Consider the following 14,282-nt stretch of genomic DNA (forward strand, 5'->3'; position numbering starts at 1 on the left):
GCATGGGACTGTAACCCTTTGAACGGGTTCTAGCGTCTGGACTGCCTTGGCTATGCACGCAGCGGAGTTTGGGTCCTAACGGGAAGCGCCCCATCCACCCACGAGGGAAGGAGAGTCTGTCTTCAGTACTGCCTGTCGTGCTGACTGACTCGCGTGGCGCGTCGAGACGTTTTCGTCCCCGTTGATCGCTGTCCTGAGCGCGCCGAAAAACGGAGCTGACGCCCCCCGCTGCGGCCGCCGCCCGGAAGATCATCCAGGTGCGGGGAAAGGCGGTGTGACGGAGTACGGTGGCCGCGAAGGGACGTTGCAAACATGGCGGGGGCCATCGCTGCGGTGGCCCACAGAGCCTGCAGCGCCGGAGTCCTTAGAGCCGCGTGGAGAGGTGAAGTCCCCGTTCTGCTTTCGTGTTTCTGCGGCGAGGTCGGGGAGGTGCCGGTGCAATTTCTCACACGAGGCCGCCGCCCCGCGCTCCCCTGGGCCGTCGCTTCTTCGGCCTGCCCCGCTCCTCCCGGCATTCGGGTCTCTCTACCTTCGCCCGCTGTTGCCCTGACAGCGGCTATAGGCGTAGCATCGTTGATAACAGCTAGATCCGAAATGATAGGGAGAAAATGAATAGGGAGACATCTTAAAATGCTAGAACCCAACGGGGTCATCCCATGAAGGTGATTGGTGGGAGATCCAGGACAGATAAAAGGAAGTACATCTTCCCACAGCCATAATTCAACTGTGCAGTTCTCTACCGCAAGATGTTGTGATGGCCACCAATTCGGATGCCTTCAAAGGGGGGGGGGCGGATAAATTCATGGACGAGAAGGCTATCCCTGGCTATGTGATGGCCATGTGCTACCTCTAGTGTCAGAGGCAGTATACCTATATACGCCAGTTGCTGCAGAACAAGGGTGGGAGGGTGCTGTTGCACTCATGTCCTGCTTTTGGGTTTCCTCTGGGCAGCTGGTTGGCCACTGTGTGAATTGAATGTTGGGCTAGATGGACCCTTGTTCTGATCCAACATGGCTTCTCTTATGTTTTCATACAATGTTTGCTAGTTGGTCCTGCAGAGTGAGCTTAATCCCAGGCCTAGGATTGCAATCTAAAGCTGCAAACCAGTACATGTTTATCTGGGAGTACGCCCGGTTGAACACAGTGCCCAATGTTAGTCATGCTTAGAATAGACCCAGTAACCTAGGCTATTTCTACACCTGCCTTTTTTCCAGGGATCGTCCCAGGATTATCCCTGCATATGCAAATGACACACAGGGGATCCCAGGATCAGGCATGGACGATCCCTCCATTTGCCCGGAATAATCCTTAGGTGTAGAAAGGGCCCTAGGTTCAGAACCTTGGATAGCCCCTTTAGAGTTCTGTCTGGTTCTGACTAAAACCCACAATGGGTTCACAGCCCCACCAGAATTGGACCCACCACCTCCACTGATCAGTTCCATTTCACTCTTGAGACATATTTCAGTGACATATACTGTATGTATTTTCTCATATACTTGCTAAGGATAATCACTGAAAAACATTAATTACAACTTGCTTAATATTGCATTTACAGTTGGGATGCATTCATTGTTACTAAGTAATTCATACTTTGATGCAGCATTAATAATCATCATCATCATTAAGCACCTTACTTATTAATTAGGCTATACAATCAATATAATGATCTCAAGTCTGAGCTGTCCTCTCTTGGGCCAACCTAACCCCTAATGGATCTCCTTTGACAAAGGGCGTTACTAGACGAGGCTCTAGCGCGCGTTACCTTCCGCAGTCACGTCGAGGCTTCCAGATGACGTTCACGAGGATCCGCCGTTATCCCGCGGTGAAGCCTCTTTCTCCCGACTTTAAAAAAGTGAGTTTTAGGGCGCCTTTTCCTGCTGTCCCGCGGTAATTCGGAGTACGTGTGGGAGGATGTGAGGTCACTGCGGTCGGCACTGGTCAGGAAAAGGCGTGCTAAGGGGGAGTGGCCAGCGGCTTCGGTCAAGCCGCCTCCGCCATTTGCGCGCAGTCCGCCAGCTGGGGCAGCGCGGCGGAGCGGCTTTTTTTTATTATTTCCCCAGTGACAGTTTGCGCAGGACCGGAGGACCGGAAAAGTGGCTGGTGACTCCTTGCGGTGGGCAGCTACCGTGGCCGCATAATGGCGGTGCTGTACGCTGCCTGTTAGTGTGGGTACCAGGCTGGCAGAGGGCAGAGCTGTTTGTGGGCTGCTGCCATGGCTACGGCCAGATGTGGGTTGGCTCCTTGGGATGGGGCACAGGGCACAGAGGCGGTCATCTCCGCCGACACCTCAGAGGCATGATGGGAGATGTAGGCACAGAGTGGCCATGCAGACGATTGACCTCGGGTCATATGACACCCGCCACGACCCCCATCAGGAAGTGAGCGCATCAATGTTGACCCTCAACAGCACCAGCAGCACTTCAGCTGGCACTGGCACTGCCGCCGCTGCCGCCGCCAGGGCCGGCGGCGGCATCGCTGACGGCTGCGCAAGTTTGCGGTCTTTCGGACGTGCGCAAACCGTGCAGCGAGCGAAAAAAAAAGCCGCGGCAATCAGGCCGGTGTGGCTGCGCAACCGTTCTCGCGGCGGCAGCAGCACAACCGGCGCAAACTTCCGCCACAAATCGAAGGCAGGTGAGGAGCATGAGGCGTCACGGCTGAACGGGAAAAGCCGCTTTCACCGCTCCTCAACGACGGAACACCCGGTAGGTCTAGCAACGCCCAAAATGAACTAACCTGCCCATTCACTGTCATCATAAGAGTTCCTGCTCCAGCACCTGGTTTCAGAAGCTAACCTCCAGTTATGGAATATGTTCTCCCCAGAGACACTTGTTTGGCTCCTATCTCATCATTTATGTGCCAAGTTAAAACCGTTTTATCCTCTTAAGCTTTTGAAGAGTACTACTTCATTGCTTTCTCATTTTCTTGCAGCAGGTGATATTGCTGTTTTATGTATCTTTATTAGCTCAATTGCTTTAATTTATGTGGATCTTATTTGACATTATTTTATTTGTATTTTTTAATCTTCATTATTCTTGTTTTCATTAGTAGCTTAAAAGGTGCAGAAAAGAATAACCAATGCCCTTATGAGGAGGTTACGATGTCTGGGATTGTTTAGCTTAGAAAAAGGATAACTATAGGGAGACATTACAGAGGTGTGCAAAATTATGCATGGTGTGGAGAAAGTGGATAATACTAGAATCTGCAGTCATCCTGTGAAGCCGAATGGTGGGAGATTCAGGATTGATAAAAGGAAGTATTTCTTCACACGGTGCATATTTAAATTATGGAATTTGCTACCACAAGATGTAGTAATGGCCAGTAACTTGGATGTCTTTCAAAGGGATTAGACAAATTCATGGAGAAGAAGGCTGTCAATGGCGAGTGGTCATGATAGGAATATGCTACCTCCAGGATCGGAGGCAATATTATTATTATTATTATTATTATTATTATTATTATTATTTATTGCATTTTTATACCGCCCAATAGCCGAAGCTCCCTGGGCGGTTCACAAAAACTAAAACAATTCAAAGTGTAAAACAAACCGTATAAAAACATGAGATAAAATACACATTAAAACGAATTAAAACATACCATACATGATTAATACTTCCTGAAAACATTCTAAAATTTCACTGGATAGGCCTGCCAGAATAGATCAGTCTTTATTGCTTTTTTAAATTCTAAAAGACTGTCAAGTTGACGAATCTCCTCCGGCAGGCCATTCCACAGTCTGGGAGCAGCAGAAGAGAAGGTCCTCTGGGTAACAGTTGTTAATCTAGTTTTTTCTAGCTGAAGTGGATTCTTCCCAGAGGACCTGAGTGTGCAGGGCGGATTGTATGGGAGAAGGCGATCCTGCAGGTAGCCTGGACCCAAACCATGTAGGGCTTTAAAGGTAATAACCAACACTTTGTACTTTGCCCGGAAACTAATCGGCAGCCAGTGAAGAGATTTTAAAACTAGTGTAATGTGGTCACCCCTAGGTGTACCAGTGACCAGCCTGGCTGCGATATTTTGGACTAATTGAAGTTTCCGGACTAGGCACAGAGGTAGGCCCATGTAGAGCGCATTACAGAAGTCAAGCCTCGAAGTTACCAGTGCGTGCACTACCGTCTTTAGGTCTTCCAACTCTAGGAAGGGGCGCAGCTCTAATATGCCTCTTGGTAACAGTTGCTAGAAAACAAGAGCAGGTGGGTGCTGCTGTGCTCATGTCCTGCTTGTGGGGTTTCCACAAGGGCAGCTGGTTGGCAACTTCGTAACAGAATGCTGGACAAGATAAGCCTTTGGTCTGATTCAGTATGGCTGTTATGTTAACATCTGAGTAGCCCATTTGAGACATGTACGTGTTTATTTTGGAATGGAAGCTGCCTTTTGTTGGGAAGATAGAAATACACATGTTGTAAATAAATATACAAACAGCAGCCTCTTGTGTACATTATTACAAAATAAGAACATAAGAAGAGCCCTGCTGGATCAGACCGAGGGTCCATCTAGTCCAGCACTCTGTTCACACAGTGGCCAACCAGCCATCGAACCAGGGACCAACAAAGCAGGACATGGTGCAACAGCACCCTCCCCCCCATGTTCCCCAGCAACTTGTGTACACAGACTTACTGCCTTGGATACTGGAGGTAGCACAATACCAGGGCTTGTAGCCATTGATAGCCTTCTCCTGAATCAGGAGATTCCTGGCTGGCTGGTGATATTTTTTTTAACAGAGACCATGTTTTGAAATGAGCAATGGCTGAAGGGCAAACGACAATTGGCTGAGCCTGCTAGCACCATTACAGACAATTATATACATGTCCACTCAGAAATAAGTCCCGTTGTATTCAGTGGGGTTTTCTCCCAGGTAAGTGTAGGATTGCAACCTTAATTTCTCTTCTCCCACCCCTGGTTGTGAACAGTGACTGTGAACTTCCTTGCTATGTACGTCAGCTACTCAATCCAGGACACATGCAAAGCAGCCGTAGGTTAAAATTGCAGGTGAATTTTAAAGTGTTTGAGTCACTTAGTAATCTTCCTGTATTTTGGTTAACACACATTACCAGCATTCACAAATTATGGTATTCCCTCCAGCTAGGGCTGGGGAAAACATTTCCTCACCTGCCTACATCAGCATCTATTCAATTACCCAGTTCAGATAACACGCTAAGCCACGGTGGTTAAGCACTTTAAGCTAAACATGATGGCTTGGTGTATTGTGTGAACCATTCCTAACCATGGTGGCTACATAACCACGGTTTAAACACACTCCTTAACCATTTTCTGCAAAGGGATTTGTGGCCAAACCATGGCTTAGCATGTTTGAACAGGCCCAATGAAATTGTCAAGTTTTCCCCCTAGCATTTTCAGGAAACTAACCTTGGTGAAAGAAGTGCTTTCCTAGTCCCCACAGTAGAGGGGGGCAGATGTGGCACTCCCAATGTTTTGGCCTTCAAGTCTCATCATCCCTTATCAACTAAAACATCTGGAGGGTCACAAGTTGCCCACCCCTTTGCTACAGAGAGGGGGATCTTTGTCACGTGGCTGTCTTCTTTTTAAAACAATTTGGATTATTGGGAAGAACTTGCTGATGAACGATCCCTCCTGCTTTTGCAGCAAACAGTGTGTAGCCCAATATAGCCTAGCTGCCTTTGCGCTTTAGCCTTCAGTATACCTAGCCTACAAGGAAGAGAGATTAGCTTGAGTAGAAAAAAAAACATTCCCAAATGTGTACAACCCTGTGGGAAGTCAGCAATGTGTGGAGGATTAAAAATTTGCTTGAATTCATCTGTTTACAAGTGACATAAGTAATCCAGGAAAGTTGGAATAGATTTGAAAATCCACCTTCCTGCATAAGCATGGATCCATTGAAAATCCTGGTAGAAGTACATTTAAAACTGCATTTTTGTCATTTATTTATTTATTACATTTCTATACCGCCCAATAGCCGAAGCTCTCTGGGCGGTTCACATTCCCACATGTTATTCCCATATGTGCATCAAAAGTGGGAGATGAATTCAAAAGCCCTTTAACCTAGGCTGTGAACTCTGTGCTAGAAAGCATCTTAAGAACATAAGAAATGCCATGCTGGATCAGACCAAGGGTCGATCTAGTCCAGCACTCAACTAGCAGCCTGTGTAACAACATACAGATTAATCACAAATAGTGCCAGACCTGTTGCATAAAGTCTGTTGCTCCATGCCATTTCAAAATCACCTTATTAAATGAAACATATGGGCATGTATATAAAAGCTACCAATTTGTCAAAAGAACTTGAACGTAGTAGACTCCTGTTTAGCCTTTTTTAAAAAGAAGCAACAGAGTAGTGGTTAAGACGAATCCAAAATATCTGTCTGTATTGTATATGTATGTAAATTCCAGTATTCCACTGAGGAATTCCCAAATTGGGTCGAAACGCATTTGGTTTGGTTTGGTTTTAAAGTTTTTATTTGAGGGTATATATGATATTACACAGTTAGGATTTATTTGAGGTATACAGATCGTTTTTGGTACGTAGTATATTAAAGACTTTTTAAGCATTTCACTCACTTGTACCAGATTATTGATAGTGGAATGATTAGAAGCTTTCCCACCCCTTTCTTTCCAGTTCACAGAAGTACATTTAAAACTGCATTTTTATCATTCCCACATGTGCATCAAAAGTGGGAGATGAACTCAAAAGCCCTTTAACCTAGACTGTGAACTCTGCGCTAGAAAGCATCTTAAGAACATAAGAAGAGCCCTGCTGGATCAAACCAAGGGTCGATCTAGGCCATCACTCTGTTCACACAGTGACCAACCAGCTGTCCACCATCTTGAGTATGTGGTAAAAATGTGGGGCTCTTAAGACTTGAACCTATGCTGGCAGCTGGATTAGCCGGGAGGCTGTCCGTATAGCAGGAGAACTGCCTTGCTTTTGCTATCAGCCGTTGTGAAAGGATATCAAACTGTGGTTCTGCTCCTTTACTTTGGTTTGCTTTCCTTAAGAAGAGTAAAAAAGAAATTACACATGGAAAGGCTTGACCTTTTTCTTTGGTTAGGGTAACCTCCTGTCAGACTCTGAGGCATCTCTAAGCTAGGATTTTCTAAAAATAAAGGGCACCCATTATGTTCTAAGGTGTTGTCATATTTTGAAGTAAGGGGCATTTGAGCAATTGTGTCCCCAAAATGAGGTAACATTTTGAAACAAATGCAGAGCTGTGATTAACTGGACTGTACATTCCCTTAGGGCCTTGTTTAATGCACATCTTCTGTTTTGGAATACATTTTACTTTTTGCCTGTTTGGTTTCTGTTCAGATGAAAGACAGAGAAAACGTAAGGTGAAGGAGTTTGTTGCCTTGTAGAAGATAAAATTAATAAGAGTGGATGTTTTTAGAGCTGCAGTCTTGCAGCTTAATCAAGTTTTGTGCACATTAACTTTCTGAGAACATTGCAGCTATTTCAGCCCAGGGTTTTCCATTCAAAATCCTAGAAAAAATGTGTTATTTAGGGATGGGCAGAGGGAGTGTGTGTGTGTGTGCCCCCTCATATGATTATTCATGAGCCACCTCACTAGTTCTACATATTGACCTGGTTCACAGATGACCACAATCCTGAATATGGGTTGTTGTTGTTGAATTAGCGGTTGTCATAATGTGCAAACCCTACACTTATGTTTAACTGTGGATTGTTATGTACGAACAACCCAGAATTCACAACCCAACAACAAACCATGGTTTCTCTTCCTGAGTTGTTTGTGGTTAACAAACCATAGTTAAACCATAATGCAGTTTACACGAATTGACAACCCACAGTTCAATGACAACCCATATGAACCTGGACATATTTAACCCATACTCAACCTGTACTCTGGATTGTCATTACATATGAACCAGGTCTTTGAGGGACTATTGATATAAACCAGTGGTGCTCAGTTGTGTTTCAAAGAATCCCAAGGTTCCTCAGGGTCTTAGCCATACTGCCTCCAATGAAAAGGTCAGCAATAGCTGGCAAGTTTCCTTTGCTGATAGTTTATCCATCCTATCATCCTTCCCCTGCAATGTGAAGCCATAAGGGGAATTTGGAATGTATTCTCTTTTTGCAGTATAATCTCAAATATATCCAAGAAAGGATCTCTGAACCTTGCTGTGAATCTTGTCTTCTTTCTTCCCCTGAAATCTGAATGGGACTCCATCCTGGTAGTATAGCTGAGTAACTTTAATGGAAATCTAATTTTAAAGGAAGTTAATCATATCAATAACTTCTTGAAAAAGTTAGTAATATGGATCCTGAAACTGAAAACACTTCATGGAACTAGTTTTAAGAACAGTTCTTGGTTTTCTAAAGCTTATATATGGTTCACACAGACTACAGTTGAGTATGGGTTGTCATTGAATTGTGGGTCGAATCGTGGGTTGCTGTTACATATGAACTCTGCACTATGGTTTAACTATGGGTTATTAACCATGAACAACCCGGAGTTCACAGCATAACAACAAAGCATGGTTTCTCTTCCTGGGTTGTTGACACATGTGACTCAGGCCTTCATAAAATCACTTGCCAATTTGTTAGAGTAAGGATGTTTTTAATCCTACAAATAAGAATGCCCATAGAGCTCAATTACTGTGTATTATGAGGTTTACAGCCCAATCCCATGCAGAATTAGATATGTCTGACCCCATTGAAATCAATTGGCTTAAGCATAGGATCTCTGTTAGCATAAATCCATTGAAAATAGCACCTAGATATGAATATGCATGTAATTGAATAGACTGCTTAAAAGGTAAAAGCATGATTAATAACAATTCTTTAATTGGTTGTCAAAGGGTTGTTAAGTAGGGTTGGTTGTCAACCCTACTTAAGACTAACAATGATGATGACGACCGTAGTTATCGGTTGTGTAAACAGCTCTGAAATTAGGTACCTTCCAGTGTTATAACTCTTGTGTTTATCCTCTGCTTATCGCTTTTCTTTCTAATTGCCTTTGTATGCACTTGCCCATTCTCATCCAGTTGAAATCAATTTCTGTATTGAACAGCTTTTGTACACAGTTGTCTTCATTTTCTGTTTGCTATACTGATATCGAACTTGTTCTTGGAATCAGCTGCTTCTTCTCCCTCATGCTCATTCTCTTGAAATAGTTTTCACCAAATACTGATTTCCCTCTCAGTAAGGGTTGTGCTCCAGGTATTCAGGTTTCAGGACTCAGGGGAGCGAACAGGTAGCTGGCTGTCAGTCCCAGTGGGCCAGAAGCATATGTGAACTATAGGCAAGCACTGGAGGAAAGTACTCCTTCAATATCAGACAGGGATCAAGCTCCAAGGAGGGAGAAACTTAGGCATTTTTCTCATACCAGAGACAGGTTGCTCAGACTGGAGAGCAAGCCCTAGGGGTAGGGCTTTATAGGACCTGGTGGGCAGGGATTGGCTCTTGGGATCAGCTGACAGTGCTCAGGCAAGCTGGTACTGCAACCCTGATGCACCTTCAAACCACAGAGCTCAGTCTGCCAGGCTCGCAATAGAACTAGAGTTCTGGTGGCACCCAAGCCTGGTGTCTCTACGCAAGTAAGGAGAATAAAATAATGGTTTTAGATTCAGAGCTGCCTCGTGTTTTGGAAACATGCAGATATTCTTCCTGATAATCAAGTCAACTGTGGTCTATCCGCCCCCAGGGCACTACTTGTCTGTGGGAGCTTCAGTGTCCAATTATCATTCCTCCATGGAGCACATTGAATGGCACTGAGCAAGTAACTATCCCTTGTCTAAGCAGTCTTCCAGTATTCTCATGGGGATAGTTTCAGAATTTGAAAATATATCTGCCAGACAAAAATTTCTAGGGTTTGTTCACATCAAATAGAAGCCTGCGTTGTGTTTTCTCTAGATGTTAATCTTTGTAAACTGCCCAGAGAGCTTTGGCTATGGGGCAGTATGTAAATGTAAATAATAATAATAATAATAATAATAGTCAGAATTTGTTATGTTATTAGCTGTATTGGTGACCAGATACATTCCAGATATGGGTGACTGTGGTAACAATAGCAAAAGTCTTGGTTTAACTGGAACATGGGGAGCCAGGTCAGACTGTTTGTCTGTTTAGCCCAATGTTGCATACGTTGACTATAAGCAGTTCTCTGGGGGCCAATCACCTGTCCTACCTGAGCTCTTTTTTATGTGGAGATGCAGAGATTGAACCTGGGATCTTTTGCATGCAAAGCCACTGAAGTATGGCCCCTCCCCTAAAAGAGCTCCAGAAATTATAACTCTAATGCAATTTAGACTTTTCGTCTTGCATGGGGTTATGATTACTAGGAGACCTCGTGAGCCTCCCTCGGTGGAAATGTGAGGGCCAGGATAGGACCTGGATTGTTACAGTTGGGTAGCCCCAGGGTATCAGGCTGCAGAGACTTAGAAACTGTTGATTATTTTTTAATACAGGAACCTTAAAAACGTAGATCATGAATTTTGTCTTCTGATTGTAGAACTGAAAGGAGGTGGGGGTTCACTGGGAAGGAAGAACATGGTCCTTCTAGAATGAAAGTAGGAACATGCTTTCTCTTGCCTGCAGCCAGTGCCCTTCCTCCATCAGATGGGCTCCGACCTTCAGACACAAGAGAAGCAATAGCACTGGATGTGCGTGGAGCACCTCCATAGATACAGGAGGCTCCCTTCTTCAGACCATTGCTCTACACAAGCACAGGGGAATGGACACGTATGAGGAGAGCATTCCTCCTCATCTGTAGATTCCACCCAGAATCAGAATGGCTGAATTCATTTTTTGTTTTTTAATTTTTTATTGTGAATATTAACAAAACAGAACAGAAAATAAATCATGGAAAAGAAAAGAAAAGAAACATTGCATATATAGGAATATCGTCGTTTTTTTCCCGTCAAGTGTACCATTCTTTAAAAAAAAGTGGGGGAGAATTATGCATAGGTTTCAAGAAAAGCAGCAAAAAATATCCATGTATTTATCCACTTGCAGGTTGCACCTATATAACACCTGTTCAAATGTTGATAGCATTGTTAAGTCCTCAGTCCATTGCATTATGGGAGGTGAGCATTTATCCTTCCAACGTGATAATATAAGTCATTTAGCTGTCATAAGGGCTCTGAAAATCCATCAGTGAATTTGGTTTAATCACCCATGGACCATGTGGCTATCATTGGCAACTAGACTTGGTATCTATATGCTAACTCCAGGATCAGAGGGGGCATACTTCTGAATAACAGTTCCTGAGGAACGCTATTGCCCCCATGTCCTGCTAGCGGGCTTCCCAAAGACCTCTGGTTGGCCACTGTGTGAAACACGTTGCTGGACTAACTAGGTCTTTTGTCTGTCCCATGTGACTCTTCTCATTTGCTTTAACTTCTGCAGTGCTCCTACTGAGAGAGGAGTTGAAGTAAGGAAGGAGCTGGAATATTGACTCCTAATTCATAGAATCATAGAATAGTAGAGTTGGAAGGGGCCTATAAGGCCATCGAGTCCAACCCCCTGCTCAATGCAGGAATCCACCTTAAAGCATCCCTGACAGATGGCTGTCCAGCTGCCTCTTGAATGCCTCTATTGTGGGAGAACCCACCACCTCCTTAGGTAACTGGTTCCATTGTCATACTGCTTTGTCAGGAAGTTTTTCCTGATGCCCAGCTGGAATCTGGCTTCCTGTTACTTGAGCCCATTATTCTGTGTCCTGCACTCTGGGATGATCGAGAAGAGATCCTGGCCTTCCTCTGTGTGACAACCTTTCAAGTATTTGAAGAGTGCTATCAGGTCTCCCCTCAGTCTTCTCCAGGCTAAACATGCCCAGTTCTTTCAGTTCTCACCCTCAGGGCAGAAGTACACAGGTGCGTGCAACTTTCCGTCCTCCAACAAAATTAAGTGGCAGATTGGGAGGAGGAGAGTGGCTCAGTTTTTGGCCCTCCAGCTGTTTTTCTGCTGAAAATCACCTCACTACTTTTCCACTTGCTGTCAGCAAGATACAGATACCTGTTGACAAGCGGTAAAGGAAAAGTTCCCCCTTTCTATAGTGGTCCTTCCATCCTGAGGAAAGCTCCTATCCTTCCTAGAGAGCTGTGGCCGCGGCAACAACATTAAGGCCCAGAAGGCTACTGTTCTGATACCAGAGAAGTAGGTGGATTGATTTAGGCCTCAGAAGCAATTGCTTGCTTTTTAAGACACCAGACCTTAACAGGCTAAGCAGCCTTTCATTGATGACGATGGTACCTTTCTGTGCTAAATGTCTCATATAGCATGGGGAGGGGGGGATTTGTTGTTAAAATTGCAGTGAATCAGTAAGATTAATAGCTTTAAAATCTGTTAATGGACTTTAAATTACCCTTGATTTGTCAGACACTTAAAAAATGTTAATTGCTTTTAATACAGAACCTTAGCATGTAGGTCACATCTGCAGAACTGTATGTGTGAGAGTGGGTGGCTGGATGACATTAGTGGGTGTGGCCACACCCACTGACATTAATGCCCCACCCATTTAAGCTTTTCTCCGTCAGGGGTTCTAATGTAGATTGTCTTCTAAAAGAGATTTCCTGTTCTCTATCACACATTAATGATAAGAACAGCTGAGCTCCTTTTTTATGTACACAGCCCATCCAAAACACAAGCAAAGTATATTTCCTCTTCAGAAGTATTGTCTTAATCATCTAATCAATTTATCAACTAACATTTCTGCACTTGAGTGGCAGCCCTGTTTGTGAAGATAACAATGCTATGTTTTTGTCCACAGGCTGCACCTCGATTCCAGGGTATGGAATCAATTGCCAGTATGCTACCTTGGCCCGTGCTTTACAGAAACATTGCTATGTTTCTGCAGGTCGTGATGTAATGGTTCAGCAGAGCAGACAAAGCAGCTTTTTCAACAAATGTAAGTCTTTGTGAACGATAAATGAGACTTGCAACTTAAAACTTGAAGCAAAGTTGGTATTGTTTTCCTCCTCTCCTGAGCCACAACGAAGAACAAGATGGCGCCCCCTACGATTCCATGTACTACTTTGTTTCAGGCAGGCAGCCCTGCACTGATGCCCTTGAACTTGAGCATAAATAACTTGGTACAGATCTAATTTCAGCAGGATATCTTTGCTTGAATTGTGGCTGATTATCATTTCCTTTTTTTCTGGTGCACACATCCTGATTTTACCTTGTTTTTTAATCATTGTGGTCCAAAACAACTGGAGACCACCATGTTGGGGAAGGCTCCACTACAGGATGCCTGGTTAAGGGCTGGATGCAGGAGGGTCCCATCATGGGCTTCGAGCTATAAGAGAGAATGGATCGGGCCCTTCTTTTAAAAACAGTGAATCAACGTATTAACACAGGTAGGCTGCCCACTAGAGGCCGTATCAAATGCAGCTGTTGCGCAAGCAGCCCTGCTTGAGGAAGTCCCCAAACAAGTGCCGATTCTAGAGGAAGTCCCAAAACAAATGGAAACACTAGTTTCTTAATCAAGACAGGATCAGCGAGGCAACAGGCATGCAATGGAATTGGTGGAGGCGCAGCACCCCTGTTGGATTGTGCCCAAGTAAGCCTAGTAGGGGTCAATTTACTACGGGCATGTCTAAACGAGGGGGTGGAGGGGTATGATCGCGAGATCGTCCCCCTTGTCTGCACGCGGCGTCCCAGGAGGAAGAGGACATTGCGCCCGCCATTTTGTTTTTGTTTTTAAATTGGAGAAGAGCTCAGGGGCGCTCCCAAGACCACGGGAAAAATCAAAATAAAAGAGTAGGGCAATATCCTGGTGCAAGGGGAGGGGGTTCATCCCTCCCTGCTCCCGGGATGTCCTGTGCGTCATGTGGATACACTGGGATGATCCCAGGACGATCCCTGGGATATCGTCCCGTCTAGACATGCCCTACATTTACATGTCACCATTCTGCCAATGCAATCAAGGTGGCTTACAATTTAACGGACACAATACGAAGGTGAAAAGAGACAAGAAAGTGAGTGAACTGAGATGCCATGGCCTTTGTTGAGAGAGGTCTTGGAGAGGATGAGCCAAATAGCAACGAAGTTCCATCTGAGCCAATGGAGGAGGGCTTGTTAAAGCAGCCAGGTGAATCATTCGGATGTATTTCCAAGTAAACATGTTTAGGATTAAGTTATCAGTCTTTGTTATAATCTTGGCACACTTTTACTTGTTGTATTAACTGTAAGGAGTCTAGTGCCTCATGCATGTTTTGGTTTCCATGATAAACGTTTGAGGGCTCTCTGCTGTGCCTGTGGCTAGTTAAAGAGCTCCAAGCTCAGATTTTTGGGAAATTACATGAAATGATCAATTCTCTTTGATGCTGGCTACACACTGTCACGGCAT

General features: G+C 44.6%; 1 protein-coding gene across 2 annotated transcripts in view; it reads left to right on the forward strand.

Moving 5' to 3' along the window:
* Nucleotides 1–245: 245 nt before the first annotated feature.
* Nucleotides 246–14,282, forward strand: part of MRPS5 (mitochondrial ribosomal protein S5) — a 65,924-nt gene continuing 51,887 nt past the window's right edge. Inside the window, exons 1-2 of one of the 2 annotated variants that reach the window (XM_063123915.1) lie at nt 246–382; nt 12,702–12,839. In XM_063123915.1, coding sequence (XP_062979985.1) covers nt 313–382; nt 12,702–12,839 — 208 coding nt within the window. In that variant the 5' untranslated portion in view covers nt 246–312. The remainder of the gene's footprint in view (nt 383–12,701; nt 12,840–14,282) is intronic. The other variant, XM_063123913.1, reaches the window with a different exon arrangement.

The sequence above is a fragment of the Elgaria multicarinata genome, chromosome 4 (assembly GCF_023053635.1).
Source record: "Elgaria multicarinata webbii isolate HBS135686 ecotype San Diego chromosome 4, rElgMul1.1.pri, whole genome shotgun sequence".
NCBI lineage: Eukaryota > Metazoa > Chordata > Lepidosauria > Squamata > Anguidae > Elgaria > Elgaria multicarinata.